Source organism: Thamnophis elegans, chromosome 15 (assembly GCF_009769535.1).
Source record: "Thamnophis elegans isolate rThaEle1 chromosome 15, rThaEle1.pri, whole genome shotgun sequence".
Classification (NCBI taxonomy): Eukaryota; Metazoa; Chordata; class Lepidosauria; order Squamata; family Colubridae; genus Thamnophis; species Thamnophis elegans.
The window spans coordinates 7,278,380-7,299,326 of NC_045555.1; the positions used below are offsets into that span (position 1 = coordinate 7,278,380).

At 47.1% G+C, this 20,947-nt stretch overlaps 2 protein-coding genes across 4 annotated transcripts in view; one reads left to right on the forward strand and one right to left on the reverse strand.

Moving 5' to 3' along the window:
• Positions 1–9,288, forward strand: part of MTOR (mechanistic target of rapamycin kinase) — an 82,794-nt gene extending 73,506 nt beyond the window's left edge. Inside the window, exons 50-59 of one of the 2 annotated variants that reach the window (XM_032231592.1) lie at positions 587–709; positions 956–1,038; positions 1,620–1,692; positions 2,473–2,547; positions 2,879–3,014; positions 4,328–4,393; positions 4,825–4,905; positions 6,171–6,251; positions 7,171–7,276; positions 8,474–9,288. In XM_032231592.1, the coding sequence (XP_032087483.1) occupies positions 587–709; positions 956–1,038; positions 1,620–1,692; positions 2,473–2,547; positions 2,879–3,014; positions 4,328–4,393; positions 4,825–4,905; positions 6,171–6,251; positions 7,171–7,276; positions 8,474–8,489 (840 nt within the window). In that variant the 3' untranslated portion in view covers positions 8,490–9,288. The other variant, XM_032231593.1, reaches the window with a different exon arrangement.
• LOC116518291 (F-box only protein 44-like) lies at positions 9,113–19,795 on the reverse strand. Of its 2 annotated transcripts, none has more exons than XM_032231596.1 (6): positions 18,527–19,795; positions 13,689–13,952; positions 12,172–12,349; positions 11,547–11,642; positions 9,863–9,995; positions 9,113–9,748 (listed from the first exon to the last, which is right to left on the reverse strand). In XM_032231596.1, exons 2-6 carry the CDS (start codon positions 13,924–13,926, stop codon positions 9,464–9,466), a joined length of 930 nt encoding a protein of 309 aa, XP_032087487.1. In that variant the 5' UTR covers positions 13,927–13,952; positions 18,527–19,795; the 3' UTR covers positions 9,113–9,463. The 2 variants fall into 2 exon arrangements, with proteins under 2 accessions (XP_032087487.1, XP_032087486.1); XM_032231595.1 differs by lacking the exon at positions 18,527–19,795 and adding an exon at positions 14,489–14,650.
• Between the last annotated feature and the right edge of the window lie 1,152 nt (positions 19,796–20,947).

A 20,947-nucleotide genomic window follows, 5' to 3' on the forward strand; every position in this document is an offset into this window, starting at 1 on the left:
TTCGCTTCTCATCCAGGAAGCTTCTTCAGCTCTGATTGGATGGTAGGGTATGGAAGGATTTACACTCCTTGCAGACAGCTGATCATTTGCATCCTTTTAGAGAGTCGTTGAGGCCACCTGGAGGGTTCATCTGTGTCCTCAGAGTCACCTGAGTGGTGCAAATCAATGTGGAGCCTTTTTGGAACTGCTGAAAGGACTGTGTGGTAGACTGGAGATAGAGGATGTCATATCCCTCCCCATCTGTTGAGAGTGGTCTGTTCTTTCAAACCAGTGGACCTCTGTGTCCAAAAGGTGGAGTTTTCAGTCTTGAAAAGGGTGGCTTTTTCTTGGATGAGAAGCGAAACGTCTTCAAAGAAAAACCAATCAGTCCAGTTCCCTCTTGAAAAAGCACCTTTGGGACAACCATGACCTGGAGGACCGAGAATCTCCATAAACATACACCGTTAGTTTTGCTCTCCGGAGCAGCGGCCACACCCAGTATCAGAATGATTCCTGCATTTCTTTCCTACCTGTCCAAACTTTTTTTCCTCCTCCCTGAAAAAGGATATCAACGGCTAATGGATGTTGTTAATCTGATTGTTCTTAGATGGCTCCTGATTACGATCATCTCACTCTAATGCAAAAGGTGGAAGTGTTCGAACACGCCGTCAACAATACAGCCGGTGATGACCTGGCCAAGCTTCTGTGGCTGAAGAGCCCCAGCTCAGAGGTACAGCTAAGGCCCATTCCTGTTCCTTCTCCCAAACCCTGAAAATGCTTCTGGTCTTCCAGTCAAGATTGGAAGAAAAACTTGGATAAATTGTCACACGAATAAAACAATCCACCCTGTTTTTACTTCCCATTTTCAAATATCTGTTTTAAGAGCTGAAAGAGCCGCTGTTCCACATTCTTTTCTAAAAGAAAAAAGAAAATACATCCCAAATGGGCATAAATCACTCACTTTTTGTTTCGACAGGTGTGGTTTGACCGAAGAACGAATTACACTCGTTCGTTAGCTGTGATGTCGATGGTTGGCTACATTTTGGGTCTTGGCGACAGGCAAGTGGAACTAAACCTATTTCCCTAAAGAATAAAAAGGCATTCACAATCCCTGCTCTGTTCACAAACATCACCTATTAATAAATCATAATTCATAACAGTGATGCAGGTCAATTTGCTGAATTGTATGCAGTGCCCATAGATAAATATGAACTAAAGTTTGGAAAGAAACTTGGGTGTCAGAGTTAATCCCTTACCACTCAGCTATGGATGCAAGAAGAAAAATGAGATACATGAGAGAGAGAGAGAGAGAGAGAAACACCCTCTAATGACCACCTATATATAGACACATCGTAAAATGGTAAATGACTTGCATGGACCCCACCAGTCTTAAATAGGCTATACCTATACTGCTATATCATCCTTATTGCATCAGCTTACAGATTACAGTATACAACCTTACATCAGCTGGCAGCTATTAAATTCTCAGTACCTGACAAAGGGAATCAAAGAACTGAGCCGAGCAGAATTATGCTTTATTTAATCGTTGGGGGGGGGGGGCTGGGGGGTTAGATATAGGATGTGACAGTCTGAGTTCCTGCCACAAATTGTTCAGTAAATAGTGTGGTTCTTTCAAACAGGCATCCCTCCAACCTTATGCTGGACCGACTGAGTGGCAAAATCCTGCACATCGACTTTGGAGATTGCTTTGAGGTAAGCTGGTGAGATTTGCTTTTTAGAAAACGAAGCACTCAGTTAAGATAAGTTAAGAAAAAAAACTCCTTATTTCGTATCCACTCAGGGCTGAAGTGACATGACACACAGAGAGACCTAATTTTTTAATGTTAACTTAAATATGGGCAATTCAGGGTTTTCTGCTGTGGGAAAGTATGAGCTGAACCCGAAGAGGAATGAAGATCAGGAAAGACATTGAATAAAAGATAAGCCAGAACAGAACAGAATAACAAGAGTTGGAAGGGACCTTGGAGGTCTTCTAGTCCAATCCCCTGCTTCGGCAGGAAACCCTACACCCCTTCAGATAAATGGTTGTCCAACATATTTGTTAAAACTTCCAGTGTTGGAGCATTCACAACTTCTGGAGGCAGGTTGTTCCACTGGTTAATTGTTCTCACTGTCAGAAATTTCTCCTTAGTTCTAGGTTGCTTCTCTCCTTGATTAGTTTCTACCCATTGCTTCTTCTCCTGCCCTCAAATGTTTTGGAGAATAGCTTGACTCCCTCTTCTTTGGGGCAGCCCCTGAGATATTGGAAGACTGCTATCATGTCTCCCCTAGTCCTTCTTTTCATTAAACTAGACATACCCAATTCCACCAACTATTCTGCCATCATTTTGCTCCTTACTACCATGGTCCTGAAATCAGTTTGGCCAACTTAAATGAAAACCTCAGGAACCCGAACCACAATCCTTCCTGGCTTCGATACCTTTCAGCACCCACTGTTCCTTTCTTTGAAGCCTTTCTTTGCCTGGATTTTAGGTGGCGATGACCCGAGAGAAATTCCCTGAGAAGATCCCTTTCAGGCTAACCCGGATGTTGACCAACGCCATGGAGGTAAGCCAGATCCTACAACAGGGGTGTCAAACTCAAGGCCCAGGGGATGAACGCTGCCTGCAGAGTGCTTAGATCTGGTCCACGGGGCCAGCCTGAAAACAGCAAAGGACCAGCCCACAATGCCTCTACCAGTGAAAACGGAGCTCGGGAGGGTCGGGGGCTCAAGAAGCTTCTTCAGCTCTGAAGTTTCAGTTTCTCGGATGAGAATAGAAACGTCTTCAAAGAAAAATCTGAAGGTCCAGTTGCTTCTTGAAAAAAGCACCTTTGGGACAACCATGACCATGTCTCAACTGACATTCCCCTCCCCCACCTTTTCTTTCCCCCCACCCAGGTCACAGGTTTAGATGGAAACTACCGAATCACCTGCCATACCGTGATGGAAGTCTTACGAGAGCACAAAGACAGCGTCATGGCCGTATTAGAAGCCTTCGTATACGACCCCTTGCTCAACTGGAGGCTGATGGACAGTAGGTTGGCCGGAAATGAATAGACAGTGGCTGGGGGACCCAACAGACCTGAACCACCTCTCTCTCCCAGGCAGTACCCCCAAAATTAGCTTAGAATACAGATTAGTCTAAAAATCAAGAATCTGATTACGTTACCTGACTCACCCATTTTTTAAAATAGCATATGCACCAAAGATATTGTGTGTCGAATTATAATTGGACAATAAAGAATTCTAGTCTAGTCTATTCCATTCCATTCCATTCTATTCTCTATTCTATTCTATTCTATTCTATTCTCTATTTTCTATTCTATTCTCTATTCTATTCTCTATTCTATTCTCTATTCTATTCTCTATTCTATTCCCTATTCTATTCTATTCTCTATTCTATTCCATTCCATTCCATTCTGTATTCTATTCTATTTCTTTTGTATTCTATTCTATTCTAGTTTTTATGAGTTGCAGCTCCCTACGTCAGATGCCAGTCTGAACTGTAGCTTAGGAAACCACCTGCTTTCTAATATAATTCTGTCCATTGGAAAAGGGTGTTACCCAATACCTGATTTTGGCTAGCATAGAACTAACATGGCCCTCCTCTTAACAATCCCTGTTCACGTAAAGAAACAGACAATTTAGGTGGTTGTTTAATGACAGGTAGTCCTCAACTTACGCCCGCAATTGAGCCCAAAGTTGATGTTGCTAGGTGAGAAATTCATTAAGTGAGTTTTGCCCGGTTTTTTACAACCTTTCTTGCCACTGTTGTTAAGTGAATCATGGCAGTTGTCAAATTAGTCACACAGTTGTTAAGGGAATCTGGTTTCCCCCGTTGACTTTACTTGCCTGCTTTGTGTGAGTGGCTTGCCGACCATGTGACCGAGTGGGAGTGGCTTGCCGGCCATGTGACCGGGTGGGAGTGGCTTGCCAGCCATAATCAGGGTGGGCGTGGCCAACTTGTAAAATGTGGTGAAACTCACTTAACAACGCTCTTGCTTAGCAACCAAAATGTTGGCTCAGGAACTCTGGCATTTGAAGCATGCAAGTCTTAAATCTGTCAAGTTACAAGACCTTTGCACCCCTAACCTTTTAGAAAAATAAACCCCAGGGGTGTTCAAACTTGACAGCTTTAAGACTTGTGGACTTCAACTCCCAGAATTCCTCCTCTCGCTCTTCATCTTGATGATGTGCGGACGGGCAGCGGGAGGGAGCTGGAACAGATTCTAAACGGCACTGTAGATTTGTGGAACCTCTTCTATAGAAGAGGTTAGGACTGACAGGAACCCACCCCTGGCATGGGGGGAAGGAAAACTGGAATGACCCCACTTTCTTTCTTTGCAGCAAACACCAAAGGTAATAAGCGATCTCGGACCCGGACAGATTCGTACTCTGCTGGCCAGTCAGTCGGTGAGCAGGGACCAAGGCGTCCTCTGTTTTTCTCTACATTGTGTTGAATGGGCACAATATTTGAGTTCCCTCTCCTTTCTCTAATTTGGCTTAAGCCGCGGCAAGATGGAAGCATCAACGAACGAGCGAACATTATTTCTTTGCAAACCCCTTGACCTTTTCCCCTCTGTTGAAGGGGAAGGGAGGGCAGCCCTCGGAGTCCCATGGAGGCTTTGGGGTTAGACCACATCTCATAATCCCCCCTAAATGCCCTAAATTCCTCCTGTCTTTTACCATCTTGGAACACAGAGTCTAATACCTAAATTCTGTCTCTCTCTCTCTCCCAAGCAGCCTATACCTCTTTGCCTGCTTGATTCCATCTCAATGTAACACAAGGAAACTCAGGAGCAGAATATTTTGTCTTTATCTAACCGCTTTCCTCCTTTTTAAAGAAATGTTGGACAGCGTGGAACTGGGTGAAACAGCTCACAAGAAAGCTGGAACAACAGTGCCTGAATCTATCCATTCCTTCAGTAAGTTAGAGGGCCTATTTTTTTCTTGTTTGGGATCCATTTTTAATGGATCCCAAACAACACATCTCTAAAATTGTTCTGCTTCAAAATGTATAACATAAAACAACTTACTAATAAAAAGATGAATGGTCATATTTGTGAGGGGTTCGATTACCCCTTTATAAAGTTGTTCTGCATTAAGGGCCACCACAACATTTCATGGTGGCAGGTTCCACATTCCATCTTTCATATAAAAGTATCTTATTCTGTCCTCAATTTACTTTTGCAGTTTCTTTGAGTAAACTAATGTTATAAGAAGAATAAAACTAAGATCATGGCATCCAGCCCTCTCTATTCCTGGCAAATAGATGGGGAAGAAATGGAGGTAGTGACAGAGTTTATTTTCCTGGGCTCCAAGACTACTGCAGATGGGGACTGCAGCCAAGAAATTAAGACACTTGCTCCTGGGGTGGAAAGCTATGGCAAATCTAGACAGCATGTTAAAAAGCAGAGACATCACCCTGCCAACAAAAGGGCGCATAGTCAAGGCTATGGTTTCCCCAGTTGCAATGGATGGCTGTGAAAGTTGGACAATAAGGAAGGCTGAGGACCAAAGAATGGAGGCCTTTGAACTCTGGTGCTGGAGAAGACTCCTGCGAGTCCCCTGGATTGCAAGGTGATCAAACCGGTCAGTCCTAGAGGAGGTCAACCCTGACTGCTCTTTAGAAGGCCAGATCCTGAAGAGGAAACTCAAATCCTTTGGCCACCTAATGAGAAGGAAGAAAGGCTCACTGGAGAAGAGCCTCAGACTGGAACGATGGAGGGCAAAAGAAGAAGGGGACGGCAGAGAATGAGGTGTCTGGATGGAGTCACTGAAGCGGTAGGCGTGAGCTTAAATGGATTCCAGGTGGTAGAGGGCAGGAAGGCCTAGAGGAATATTGTCCATGGGGTCGCAATGGATCGAACATGACTTTGCAACTAACGAGGAGGAGGAGAAGAAACCATGTTGTTTGGCTTACAATTCAAAAGCGTCAAGGACCCCCCCAGTCTTGCCTTTCAAAGAAAATTCTCTGGTTCCTCTTTGCTTTGTTAATATACAAGGTTGGAGTGTTCAGAACTCGACCGATGAGCCTGTTATGGATAGGATCATTTCCCCCTTTAATCAGAATCCAGAAAACTGACTTTTAAGGATTCTACCCAGGATGCAAATAAATGGATAGCTCAGAATCTTCAAATTTAACTATGGCTCACCTTCCCCCCCCTCTTTTTTCCCCCCTATCTTTTAGTTGGGGATGGCCTTGTGAAACCAGAAGCCCTAAATAAGAAAGCCATTCAGATTATCAACAGAGTCCGGGATAAACTCACAGGTGAGTAACTAACCTGTGCATCATTTGTACAGGACTCCTGTCACAAACAATTTGCAAGTTTTAACTATCGTCCAGGAGGATGATAGTGAAAAACGTGGGGAGGAGGAGAGAAGCCAGAAATAGGTGCACTTAGATGATGATGTAAAGATCAGAAGAGAAAATGAGGGAGTCAGTCAAGACTTGATGGCAAAGGTTGAATTCTAAGTGCTCACATCCATCAAGTGTAAAAACTCCTTATCCAGAAGAGGAAGAAAACTGTTACGGGCCCGCCAGTGGAGCTGGCAGCAGAGTCGGAGGTTGGGGAGGAACATGGGCCAGTCCTGGAGTCTGGGGAAGGCTCTGTGTCAGAGGCAGAGAGGGGGCCAGGGCTGTCTGACACTTATCAGCTGCCTTCAGTCAGACATCAGTGAGGCAGACAAACAGCTGGAGCCTGTTTCCAGTGTGCACATGCGCAGAGTTGTCAGATGAAGGGAACGGCTAAAGAACAGGGCTCGACTTGGGAGTAAGGCCACAGGTGGAGGATGAATGGCTCCTCCCAGAGGAAATAAAAGAGGAGCAAAAGGGGAGTGGAGTTTGCAGGAGACCATTAGTTTGCTTCATTGGTTCCTGACTCTCTCAGACTCCTTGCCAAGTTCTGCAGATATCGGCCTGGCAGCTCTCCAAGCCAGAGAAGGTCTGTGACTATAAATCCTCCCTTGAAAGACTTTGCTGGATGTGAATGAGCAGAATTCACAGTCAGTTAATAAAAGGGGTTTTTGTTGGGACCAGGAGTTGGCTTCCTGCTCTTGTTCTAGGTCAGAACAGAAAACCTTGATGGAATGGTTCTACTGGTTAGTCTTTGTGGTGATTACACTGCCTGTCTTGCTGAGAAAGGCCCATGTTCCCTAACCCCCCCCCCTCTTGTTTGTCCCTTGCCAAGGACGAGACTTCTCCCACGACGAAACCCTGGACGTGCCCACCCAGGTGGAGCTCCTCATTAAGCAGGCCACTTCCCACGAGAACCTTTGCCAGTGCTACATTGGATGGTGAGTGTGCAGGGGGAAACTTTTCAGCCCAGCCTGGGAAAGGGCCTGTGGCTGGCCCACGGAAGAGAATCAAATTGGCAACTGTTATGGGTAGTATAACATCTCAGGCTCAAGCAGGGGGTTGGACTAGAAGACCTCCAAGATCCCTTCCAACTCCGTTACTCTGTTTGCAAGTAGTCCTCGGCTTACGATCACAACGGAGCCAAAAATTTCTGTGGTTAAAGCGAGACATTCATTCAGTGAGCTTTGAACCCATTTTACGACCTTTCTTGCCTGTGTTGTTAAAGTGAATCACTACAGTGGATAAGTTGGTAGCCCCGGTTGTTAAGTGAAACCGGCTTCCCCCTTGACTTTTGCTCGTCAGTAGGTCGAAAAAGGGATTGCCGCCTCTCATTTGAGAGGAAGCTTCTAGTCAGTCGGCCTGGCTGCGGAAGGCTTGATCCTGAACACGAGTCCCTGTTCAAGCCATCTCTCTCTCTCTCTCATTGTCACAACGAATCACATGCCTCATACTTTACTTCTTTTCCACTGTTGAAGATCCAAAAGCATTTTGAGTGCCAAAAAACTCTTGGAATTAAAAAAAGTTCTTTTCTTCCTCTTGTTTAGCCTTCTAAGCCTTCCTTCCCTTTCTCTCTCTCTCTTTCCTTCCTTCCTTTCTTCCTTCCTTCAGGGCTGCATCTCTCCTGTCCAAGCTTCATGAGCTGGCAGTGGGATGATTGATCCTTTCCTTTCCCTTCCCTCACCTACCTTCCTTCTTCCCTCCCTCACCTTCCTTTTCTCCATTTATTTTTCCTTCCCTTCCCTTCTCTCACCTTCCGTCTTCCCTCCCTCACCTTCCTTTTCTTTCCCTTTCCTTCCTTCCTTCTTCCCTCCCTCACCTTCATTTTCTCCATTTATCTTTCCTTTCCCTTCCTTTCCCTCACCATCCTTCCTTCCTTCTTCCCTCCCTCACCTTCCTTTTCTCCATTTATCTTTCCTTACTTTCCTTCCTTCTTGCCTCCCTCATCTTCCTTTTTCCCATTTATCTTTCATTTCCACTTTTCTCCTTTCCTTTCCTTTTCCCCCACTTTCTCCATATCTTCCTCACAAATCCCCAGGGAAAGCTCAATGGGACTTCAAAAGCAAAGCTGTCCCAGTTGTATAGGAACTTCCCGCCAGGTTGTTTGACTGCTTGATGACTGCTCTCTTCTCCTCCAGGTGCCCTTTCTGGTAACCGAAGGCCTGTGTCCAACCCTCTTCCTGGCTCCCTCTCTGGCCTCTGGTGTCCCCACGGGGCTCTTTCCCAGAAGCGATGGGGAGTAAAGATGGACTCCAGCTTGAGGGTGGAGGGAAAACAGTTTTTCTCAAAGTTTGGGAGTTGTGGAGGAGGAAAAAAAAAAGGAAGGCTTCTTTTACAAGACACAACCTCCGAGACACAGCTGGGTAATGCAGTCCAGCCATTTCTGGGCCTCGATCACCTTGTTTCAGGTGTGGGAAAGCGAAGAATGCCTACGAACCAGCCATTAGTTCACCTGACTGGCCAATAGGTAGGCCAGCCGGACTGCAGTTGAAGTTTGTGAAGCCACAATTGCAGCATGTTTTTTAAGAATGCATGGAATGGCAACTGTAGTAGCAGCAATGAGCCGGCAGGAATAGGGGCCTCGCAGAAGATTTTATTATCCAGGCTGTTGCCATAACAGCCCAGAAAATGAAGGGACAATAAAGTACTTTAACATTGAATGTTACAACGTTTGCAGAGGAGGTAGAAGAAAATAGATCCTTTCGGAAGGAAAAGAGGATTCAACCTCTGGTAGAATATCCACCTATTTTCCCACTATTTTTGCTTGTGTTCTTACCCTTTGTGCATTTGGAGGGAGAGCAAAAAGTAATTGTGAGGCGTTCAAAAGCTTTGGAGGGCAGTGGTTTTCCCAAATATTGCAAGCAAACTGCACAAACTGTTTTTGTGTTTCGATGCCTTGTGGTAGCCTAATTATTATTATTTTCCGTGCCCAATAAAGTCCATCCTGTCGTAACTGTCTGGATGCTGGACGTACTTTCTTTTTAAAAGTGCTCTTATTTTCAGAGGGAATGAGAAGGAGACAACTTCATCTGGGCCACTTCACCCCGTTACTTCGCTTTTAACTTTTCTGGGGGAAGGAAAAGGTTTGCAAGGACACACCTCGGTTATTGCGTCTGCTTACGAAAACGTTACAAATGGATGTAGTTCCCCCGGCAGGGACACCTGCTGAAGTGACAGTGTCTAATCTCTCGGCCGTGTCTGTTGTACAGGGCCCTGTCTAGGGAAAACGGTCCAACGGTGACGCTCGTTTTGGTAATCCTCATCCTTGGGGATTTCCCCCTGTCTTTGGCCATTTTCAAGCACTTCATGAGTTTGGCACCAAAGCTCGATTGCTGCCAGTTGAAATTCAGGCCTTGGTGCTGAAAAAAGATGTGACGGATTCCAGGAGGGATGTTGTGAAAACCATGCGAGACCTGCCAAAGAGAGAGAGAAGAGAGAGGGAGCCAAGGTGAGTTGCCTTTGAGACGAACCTCAGCGCCGGGTTGGGAAATAAGGACAACCATTCCAGGAGATTCCCCTTCTCTTACCTGGCGCCATTCGTTATTGTACTCGGAGTCGTATTTGTATTTGTTCTTGGAATGATACTCTCGGATGACTTTGAAATCCTCGGACAACAGCTTCACACACAACTTGTAATGGCTGTTGAAGCTGCTGTAAAACCTATGGGGGGGGGAAAGCGGAGAGACAAGGTTTGAAGCCAGCACATCCTTGTCTCAGGATGGCCAGGCAAGGCTTGGCCAAGGGCTTGCTGGAGGAGAAGGAGCTTGGAGACCGAACAATACAACAGACAGGAGCTCCAGTGCCAATTCCGGCCAGCATTCCTGGTCTCCAAACTCTTGCCATTTGACTTGGTTATGGAATAGCACTTATATACCTCTCTAAGCAGTTCACAAATGTCAGCCTATTGCCCCTAACAATCTGGGTCCTCATTTTACCCACCTCGGAAGGATGGAAGGCTGAGTCAACCTTGAGCTGGTCAGAATCAAACACTTGGCTGTCGGCAGAGTCAGCCACGTAGGGGTCATAGCTGAGATCTGAGCTCCCAGGTTTGGTTGAAGTTTGGCTGATGCAGTGAAGGGGCTTGTTGTGGCTGAAGTCTAATCCTACCTTTGTTCAGACCTTGCTGTAGCGAATGTGCTTATGAATAGAACTATCTATCTCTCTATCTCTGACAAGTGCTGACATCTGTTGAGGGCTATTAAGGAAGGGAGGGGCTGCTTTCCAAGAGCATATTTCTCCATTTCTCATCCACGGAAATATAATAATCTGCCTTTTTAACATTTCTCAAAATATTTCATTCTTCTAGGAGAGGCATGGGTGCTAACTTTCTACAGGTTGACTTCTACATATGCATCTTTAAAAGCTACCAGTTGCTTGAAGTAGAGGTTCAAGCAATCCTGCACCTGGGCAGGTAAACAGCCAGGGAGGGCTTGGGTTATCTAGAGCTTTAGCAGCTTGTTGCCTTAGGAAGGTAAAACTTTGCAGAGCTGGCCTTGCAGTCCAGATCTAAGCAGGGAGACCACCTCAAGCCCATATTTTTATATCTCTTAACATCTGTTGTGGCCCACCAGCGGAGTTGGACAGTGAGGAGGTTGGGGAGGAAGATGGGCCAGTCCTGGAGGCTGGGGAAGGCTCGGACGAGGGCTCTGCGCTGGAGGCAGAGATGAGTCCGAGGCTGTCTGGCAGGGATCAAGTGCCTATGGAGCTAGACAGCAGTGAGGCAGAGGAACAGCTGGAGCCTGTTCCCAGTGTGCGCATGCACAGAGCTGCCAGAAGAAAAGAACAACTCAGAAATAAGGGTAAATTTGGGAGTAAAGCCACAGGTGGAAGGTAAATGGCCCCTCCCATAGGAAATAAAAGAACGAAAGGGGAGTGGGCTTTTGCAGGAAACAATTTGTTCGGTCTTTAGATTCATTTCAGGAGTGTGAAGATCTGTCCCTGAATCTCCCAGTCTTTCCTTGCACAGCACCTCAGTTGGAAAATATTCACATGGCAGCTTTCCAAGAGAGATAAGGTCTGTGGTCATAAATATTCCTTGGAAAGACTGTTTGCCAGGCCTTGGCTGAATGTGAATGAGAGGAATTCCCATTCGTTTAATAAAAGCGGTTTTGTCGGGACCAGGACTCTGCCTCCTGCTTTCTGGTCAGGACAATGCCTAGTTGCCTACGTTTCCTGCTCCCTTATGCCAGGAGCTGATGTTCTGGCCCTTACCAATCCTTCACCATAATTGTGGGTCTCCCGTCATCCATCAGCTGATCCCAGTAACCTTCATCCTTCAACGTGATGAGCTGAGACTTTGTGCAGAGCCTACCGGAGAAAGTACCACAATTCAGAAACAATCCTGCACTTCTGGAGGTTGGAGAGCTTCGTCGGGTTAACAGCCTGGGTCTTAACGAGACTTTGGTTACATTAGAGCAGAGGAAACTGGGGTCTAATTGGGCGAGACGGGTCTTTTTTTAAGTTCCTAAGCACTGAACGGGAGCAAAAGACACAGAGGTATTTTCAACCGTAGCGTTTAACGAACTGAAAAATCGGAAGAAAGCAGACAAGTCATTTGGGATAGAGCAGAATTCACGCGGCCTGATTTAAATTACATTAAATGGGATCATCCTTCTTTGGCTCGGAAAAATGTTTCTGTTCTGGAACAATCTTAAAATCAAAATTCTTGCTAGGTGGAATGAATCCATATAAAGTGAAACTTCCCCTTTCTATCATTTTGAGAGAAGGAAGTCTAGCTTGCCTGGCAGAAGGCCACAAATTCCCACGGTGACTTCCCTCCCCCCCCCCACCCCCATCAATTAAATGTCCGAATAAACGTCACGATCCTCCTCCTCACCCATTGTACACAGCAAAACATTTTTCAACCTCTTGATAGGGTATCCATTCATCTTTTACGAAAAGATTCCTCTGAAGGAAGTCCCAGGACTGCAGCTTTGCAGAGTCTTTTTCAAAGACATCTTTAATTTTCCACTGTCCGTTTGAAGGCGTGGCCGTATCCCAGAAGTCTAATCCGTCTGTTAGAAAAAGCCACGGGAAGTCAAAGAAGAAGCACCACACGCTCCCTACCCCATTCACACCTTTGAAAGTCACAATGGTACAGAAGTTCGGCGGCTCTTGAAGACAGAATGAATATTAACTTCATTATTTACACAAGGGTCTCTTAATTCATGTCAGTCCCCAGGGCCGTAGAAGACCCTGGTCAAAATGTAAAAGGCCTGTCCTCAATGGTAAAAAGATCTCTAATTTATTATTAGCAGGGCCACTGCTTTCATTTGAAAATTATTATTTTTCCCCTGATGGTGAACCTATGGCACATGCCTGTCCAAAGTGGCAGGCGGAGCCTCTTCTGGGTTTCTGGTGCCCATGCGTGCGTGACGGCAAGCTGGCCATGCAGCAGTGCCAGAGACAGGAAGAGATGGTCTTCCATTTCCTGGCGTGAGCATGCACCTCGGCCACCTGATCATCAGGCGCACATGTGCCCCATTTAGACTACTCGGCTGCTGTGCATGTGCGTGCTGAAAACCATAATTCATTTTACGGTGTGCGCATGGCCCCTCGGCAGCTGCTCTTCTAGGTTGCGGGCAAGACGCGCCCGCTCCCGCTCCCTTTTCGGCACTCTGTGCCAAAAAGATTCACCATCCCTGCCCTAGAGGCTTCGGGCCAACTCAACCATCCAGCTGCAGAAAGAGAGAGAAAAAGAAGGAAAGACATATCAGTGGAGGTTCTCCGTCCTCCAGGTCCTGGTTGTCCCAAAGGTGCTTTTTTTCAAGAGGCAACTAGACTTCCTTGTTTTCCTTTGAAGACGTTTCTCTTCTCATCCAAAGAAGCTTCTTCCGCTCTGACTGAACGATGGGGAATGGAAAGATTTGTACTCCTTGCAGACAGCTGGTCATTCGAAGGGGAGGGGCGCAACATCCTCTATCTCCAGTTTACAACACAGTCCTTTCAGCAGTTCCAAGAAGGCTCCACACCCATTTGCACCACTCGAGTGACCCTGAGGACACAGAGAAACCTCCAAGGGGTCTCAGTGACTCTCTAAAAGGAGGCGAATGACCAGCTCTCTGCAAGGAGAACAAATCCTTCCGTTCCTCACCATCTAGTCAGAACTGAAGAAGCCTCTTGACTGAGAAGCGAAACGTCTCCAAAAAAGAATAAGGAAGTCCAGTGGCCTCTTGAAGAAAAGCACTTTGGGAGAAGGAAAGACAGTTCGTCGGACTTTTTGCCCACCTGGGTGTCCTTTGCCCTTTTGCTTAGAGCAGAGCTGTCCCCCTCTTGGTCTTTGGAAGCTATCGCAGACCCCAGAATGGTCGTTGAAACCCGGACACGCTCTCCCCTGGTTCCAGTGGGACTCACCTTCGCCACAAGGGTTCTTGATTAAGTTCCTCTCCAAGTGGCAGAAAATGTAGAAGGTCTTTGGCATCCTCAGGTCAGCGTCCTCCTCTTGGTACTTGCGCCGCCACAGGGAAGGGGTGTCCAAGATGTCTCGCCACCGGGAACAAACCAGCCGGCAGTTCCAGATCAGCTCCTTGATTGGGAGCAGGCGGAAGACCGCCAGCAAAATGTCATCCGGCAAATCTTGAATGCTTGCCATGGGTTGTTTTTTTTTGCCAAGGACGACTAGAGAGATGGACACGAGAGATGAGGAAACACTGCGATGGGCCACTGGAGAGCAGAACCCCACCTAGATGTGGGAATCGATCCCAACCAGACAGATGGTCTTGCAGCTCCCTTTCAACCCTATCCACACTGGCCTTCACCTGGTCTCTCTCTTTCTCTCTTCCCCCTCCATCCTTCCCCTACTTTCCTTCAGCCTCCCCCAAAGCTCCTTAGTTCTAGGTTGCTTCTCTCCTTAACTAATTTCCACTCATTGTTTCTTATCCTGGCTTCGGGAGTTTTGAAGAATCGCTTGGAAACCCACCCAGCCCAATCTCTTCTTCTGTGTCAATCCTGAAAGCTGAGCTCTGGAGCGCAAAGAAAGGAAAGCTTTAAAGTAACATCTCTGCGAGGAACTAAAGTGGAGGGGAACTTTGTCCGGGCTCTTCACTCTTGAAGATCCAAGTTCTGGATTTAGAAGTCCCACCCGCTTGGCTTGCCCGATGGTGGTGGGGCTCCAGCTCTCAGCTGAGAAAGGCTGGGGAGGGGAGGGGGTTTACCTGGCTTGCAAGGAAGAGGCAGGAAAGGAATTTGTGCCCCCTCTGGGCAGGAAAAAGTCCCGATCAGCAACAGGGTGCCGCAACTCAAGTATAACTTTGCTAAGATGCGGAAGAGAGGAAGGCGTTGCCTGCTTTGCTGTTGAAGAGGCTGGAGGGGGGGGAGGGGGGTGGGGTGGAGAAATGGAGCAGTAGGGGCGTGAGCCTGTCAGGCAAGGTTCCTGCTCACTCAGTGACGCATGCCCTCCCGTCTCCCATCCTGGTCCAAAAGCTTCCCGAATGCTGTGGAAATTTACTAGGCGGTGACCGCCACTCGCTCCCAACGGGGCATCGTTCCAGATGTTTAACGTCTCAACTTGTGAGCAGAGCCAGATCATAAAGTGGAAAGCGTCCATGAGAGAGAGAAAGAGACAGAGAAAAAGATGAGTGTGTGTGTGTGTGAGAGAGAGAGAGAGAGGAAATGAGAGAATGAGAAAGAGAATGAGAGAGAAAAAGATGAGTGTGTGTGTGAGAATGAGAAAGAATGAGAGTGAGAAAGAATGAGTGTGTGAGAGAGAGAATGAGAAAGAATGAGAAAGAAAGGAATGAGAAAGATGAGTGTGTGAGAAAATGAGAAAGTTGTGTATGTGTGAGGAGAATGAGAAAGAGAAAAAAATGATAGAAAGAGAAAAAGAGAATGAGAAAGAAAAAGAAATGAGAGAATGAGAAAGAAAAAGAGAATGAGAAAGAGAAAATGAGATAGAGAAAATGAGAAAGAATGAGTGTGTGAGAGAATGAGAAAGAATGAGAAAGAAAGAAAAATGAGAAAGATGAGTGTGTGAGAAAGAAAGGATGAGAATGTGTGTGCGAGAGAGAATGAGAAAGAAAGTTGTGTATGTGTGAGAATGAGAAAGAGAAAAAGAAATGAGAGAGAATGAGAAAGAAAAAGAATGAGAAAGAGAAAATGAGATAGAGAAAATGAGAATGTGTGAGAGAGAGAGGGAGGAGGATGCCAAGGGACGCTCTCCCTTCTTCCCTGCATCTTGATCCCCTCTTGCGGCCACCACACAGGGGGGTTAGAGGGGGGCAGGGGAGCCTGGAAAATAGTTCAAACCCACCCATCCACGCCCCTCCCAAGCTTTGTCTTAGCTAACCAGCTGTGAAAACAGGCATGAAAAGAGAAGAGTGGCTGTGGAGCATGGGCGGAGGGCAGGCAGCAGCTGGACGTGGCTCTCTCCTTCCACATCCGTATGATCATCTCGTGTCAGCTTCTCCCCCACTACCCAGTCAATTTGGGGTTATCAGTGGGGGTGGGGAAAGGCAGGGTGGGAAAGATTCCCGGTGCTGATTCAAGGAGATCACTCTTGTGGCATAAATTAAGCTGTGTCCCCCTCCCCCTTTGGTGGCTTTAAGACACCTCTTCCCTGGGGGTGCCCCTCCCCCCCTTTTACCTGGTTGGAGTTCAGGAAGAAAATTTTCCGAAAGCCAGATAAGGAATAATGGATGGAAACTAAACAAGGAGAGGTTCAACCTGGAAATAAGGAGAGATTTTTTCTGACAGATCAACCAACCCATGGAACAGAAGTTGCCTTCAGAAATTGTGGGAGCTTCATCACTGAAAGCTTTCAAGAAAAGACTGGACTGCCATCTGTCAGGAATGGTGTAGAGTCTCCTGGTTGGGCGAAGGGTTTGGACTAGATGACCTACAAGGTCCCTTCCCACTCTGTTAATCCGTATCTGTCAATGTAATGGGTAGGACTGAGCAACAAAGACGATGAAGGGACTGGAGGCTGAAACATTGAAAGAACGAAGTTTGCTGGAATCGGGTACTACGTCTAGTTTAATGAAAAAAAAGGATTCAGTGGGATTTGGGGGAGGGGGAAACCCCCAGGGAAAGGGCGTCTTAAGAGCCACCAAAGGGGGGTGGGGGTGGGCAGCCAGCTTAATTTATGCTAACAAAAACTGCTTGCCAGTTTTGGTATCCTTCTGCGACGACTGCGGGAGGTGGGGGTGGGCGGCACTGTTTTACAGTGGTTCTCCTCCTACCTCTCGGACAGGTCGCAGTCGGTGTTGGTGGGGAGGGAGAGATCGTCCCCGAGGCCCCTAACCTATGGGGTGCCGCAGGGTTCGGTTCTGTCCCCCCTGCTATTTAACATATACATGAAACCGCTGGGCGAGATCATTCGAAGGCACGGGATAAAATACCACCAGTATGCGGACGATACTCAGTTGTATCTGTCCGCCCCGTGCCAACTCAGTGAAGCGGTGGACGTGATGAACCGGGGCCTTGAGGCTGTTAAAGACTGGATGAGAGCTAACAAACTGGTACTCAACCCAGACAAGACCGAGTGGCTGTTGTGTTTTCCTCCCAAAAATTTGGCTAACGTTCCACCTATCAGGCTGGGGGGGCAAAATTTATTCCCCTCAGATAGGGTCCGCAACTTGGGAGTCCTCCTGGATCCACAGCTGAGTTTTGACCACCACTTGTCGGCTGTGACCAGGGGGGCATTTGCCCAGGTTCGCCTGGTGCGCCAGTTGCGGCCCCACCTGAACCGGGAGGCTCTCACAACAGTCACTCGAGCCCTTGTGATCTCTAGGCTGGAATACTGCAATGTGCTCTACATGGGGCTGCCCTTGAAGAGCATCCGGCGACTTCAGCTAGTCCAGAACGCGGCCGCGCGAGTGATCATGGGCGCACCACGGTTCGCCCATATAACACCAATCCTCCGTGAGCTGCGCTGGCTACCTGTTGATCGTCGGGTGCACTTCAAGGTCTTACTTACCACCTATAAAGCGCTCCATGGTAGTGGATCTGACTATTTGAGAGACCGCCTCCTGCCAATTACCTCCCTGCGTCCCATCAGATCGCACAGAGTAGGCCTCCTCCGAATTCCATCCGCCAGTCAGTGCCGACTGGCGACTACGCGGAGGAGAGCCTTCTCAGTTGCTGCTCCGACATTATGGAACAACCTCCCCGTGGAGATCCGTACCCTCACCACAGTCCAGGCCTTCCGCACAGCCCTTAAGAACTGGCTATCCCGTCAGGCCTGGGGATAGGATTACTCTCACCCCGCCCGAATGTTGAGTGAATGTTGTGTTTTTATGATCAATTTTCTTTTAATCACGATTCTTTTCTTTTTAAGTCTTGTCTTGCACTCCCTTCCCTTCACTGTTGTAAGCCGCCCTGAGTCCCCTCAGGGAAAAGGGCGGCATATAAATTTCCAATAAAATCCTAAAATCCTAAATCCTAAACCTTCCCTAGCCTGCTTTTGGTTGCATTCCAGGGACTGTATAGAGACCTCAATGTTTGAAAAAGTAGATAGCAAATTCCCATGCCAGGAGTTAAAGTGGAGGATAGATGAAAGCTAGAGGGAAAAACCACCTGTTAGAATGAGAAAAACTCATGGTTTTAATCTGAGCTTGGGAAACTCAGATTGACATATCCGAGGGGATTTCCCCCGCCCACCTGCCGTACCTGACCTCATCCCAACATTCATATTGCTTTCTTAGGCATCTCAAAGCAGAGACATCACCCTGCCAACAAAAGTGCATATAGTCAAGGTGACGGTTTTCCCAGCTGCAATGTATGGCTGTGAAGGTTGGACCATAAGGAAGGCTGAGCGCCAAAGAATGGAGGCCTTTGAACTCTGGTGCTGGAGAAGACTCCTGCATTGAGTCCCTTGGACTGCAAGGCCATCCAACCGGTCAGTCTTAGAGGAGATCAACCCTGACTGCTCTTTAGAAGGCCAGATCCTGAAGAGGAAACTCAGATACTTTGGCCACCTAATGAGAAGGAAGAAAGACTCCCTGGAGAAGAGCCTCATGCTGGGAACGATGGAGGGCAAAAGAAGAAGGGGACGACAGAGAATGAAGTGGCTGGCTGGAGTCACTGAAGTGGTAGGCGTGAGCTTAAATGGACTCCAGAGAATGGTAGAGGACAGAAAGGCCTGGAGGAACATTGTCCATGGGGTTGGACACGACTTTGCAACTAACAACAACAACAAGGCATCTCATGGACAAAATTCTTCAGTGACTCGAGGTCAGCAGGCAGCAATTTCATACCCCAGGCTTCCCCTCCTCCTGCAAAGCAGCCCAGAGTTTCATGGATTGGCTCCGGACATCCAGCAAGGTGAATCACCGAAGCTCCCTGTAAGCTGCTGCATCCGTCTGCAAAGATAGAAAGGAAATGATGGAGCTTGGAGATGCTACCACCACAGTGAGCGTCTTTATGACAGCAGTGTTGGCAGAGAAAACCTTTGAGTCTGCTTTCTAGAGGCTTTTTAAGGCAGCAAACCCCCCCCCCCGCCCAAACGTTTTGGGTACCAGGGACCAGTTACGTGGAGATTTCCACGGACCAGAGGAGGAGTGGTTTCATGGGCTGCCTGTATCCCATGGATGGTACTTCGCTTGTTTGCGTGGCCTGGTTTCTGGCATGCCCAGTGCTGGTCCATTGATCTGGAGTTGGGGACCCCTGTTCTAAGGCATGTATGGTGGAAGTGTCCGAGTCTGAAGGACACGAGGTTGGGGAAAGGCTGGCCAGAAAAAGCGGAGCTCTGGGTGGAGAATCCCTGGGTTAGCTTTCACGTCTGCCTTGAGCTTCACTTTCCGTTGCTGATGCCTGTGGGAAAACTGATGCCTTTCCGCCCACGGAGTTCCCAAAACACATGATCAGGAAGCAGAGAGTCAAGGACAGCCGATTGCTATCCTAGGACTTTCTGTTCTGGCTGTAAACATTCAGGCAACCATCAGTGAGCAAGGAAGAGTCTCTCCCTATAGCTTTCTTTCTTGGACCCTTGCTTCCTAATCAAGTAGCTCTAATTTTGCAGATTTTCAGGGAGACCCTGACCCATCTTTATGCCGGCTCCTGTTTGATTGCAAATCTCTTCCAAAAACTCCACTCCCCGCTCTAGTTCCTGACACTTCCTCGCGCAAAGATAGAAAGATGCAAAGAAAAGTGACAAAAGAAAGCACTGGAGATGTTGGTGCCCACAAGCCAATTCTTCGAGGTCTGTCTGGCCAGGGAGGAGGAGGAAGAGATGGAGGAGGAGGGAATTCCTGATTCATTTGCATAGAATGACGCAGGTTGTTTGATGTCACATGGACACAACAGTGGAGCTGTTCTGTTTTGATTCCTGGATGTTAACGCCCTCTGGGGAACTCAAGAGCTAACGAGCCACTTTGATGGACTTTGGATTTATTTTGCACTTTGAACTCTTGATACGGATGGTTTTGGGGTTTTTCCATGAATTTATAAAAGGCTTCCAGGTACAGCTGCAATGAGAGAATGAGCTTCTAAATAGCAGCCACTGGAGAAGAGCCTCATGCTGGGAACGATGGAGGGCAGAAGAAGGAGACAACAGAGAAGGAGGTGGCTGGATGGAGTCACGGAAGCAATTGGCCTGAGCTTAAATGGACTCCAGAGGATGGTAGAGGACAGGAAGGCCTGGAGGAATGTTGCCCATAGGATCAGAGTCGCGATGGGTCAGACACGACTTCGCAACAAAGAGGAAGAGTGACCCTCTGCTTCAAAATTTTAAGAAGCTTTAGCCACTTTTCCTGAGCATTAAAACTTGGTTTGCAAGCTAGTGTTCTTTCAAACAAATGCAGAGTGCCATCTTCCTTCAAAAATAAAGCTGGCCTTGCTTGCTAGCAATTAAAAATTAAACCTCACTTGTTGCGTAACTTTCAGCCCTCAGTACAGGTTGTCCTCAACTTAAAACCACAATTGGGCCCCAAAATTCTGTTGCTAAGTGAGTTTTGCCCCATTTTATGCTTTCTTGCCACAGCTGTTAAGTGAACCACCACAGTTAATAAGTTAGCAATCTGGTTGTTAAGTGAATCTGGCTTCCCCATTGATCTCACTGGTCAAAACCACAGGACCTTGGGACACAGCAACGGTGATAAGTATGTGTCAGTTGCCAAGCATCTGACTTTTGATCCTGGGGATGCTACAAAGGTCGTAAGTAGGAAAAATGGTCATAAGTCCCTTTTTTCAGTGCTGTTGTGACTTTCAACGGTCACTAAATGAACTGTTGTAAGTCAAGGACTACCTGAAGATTAGCCACTAGGCTAAAGTTCATGAGCTCTGAAAAATTATGTCTGTCTTGGAGAAAGGAATCTCAATTACTTCCTTCTGCGGCCAATGGTTGAGTCTAACTATTTCCTCTTTTGATAAAAGCCTCAAAGTGCAACTCAAATGTTTTAGTCCCAGCCAGCCCAGAAATAAACAGTTTACCTCTTACAGAGTTCCTGATTTATCCAACTATTGCCATTTTTTCACCTAGAAAAAGGGGGGTTTTTTTCCTTTAATTTTATACCCATTTTCACAGACTTCAAAGAAGGCATTCAAACCAGCCTGGAACACAGTTTTTTTTTTAAAAAAAAAAAACACCAAGTGACTTTAATTTTACAAAATAATTCAAAAGCATCAGATGGCAACAAGTGACATGAGACATTTACAAAGAGTTTTCAACCGTGAAAAAC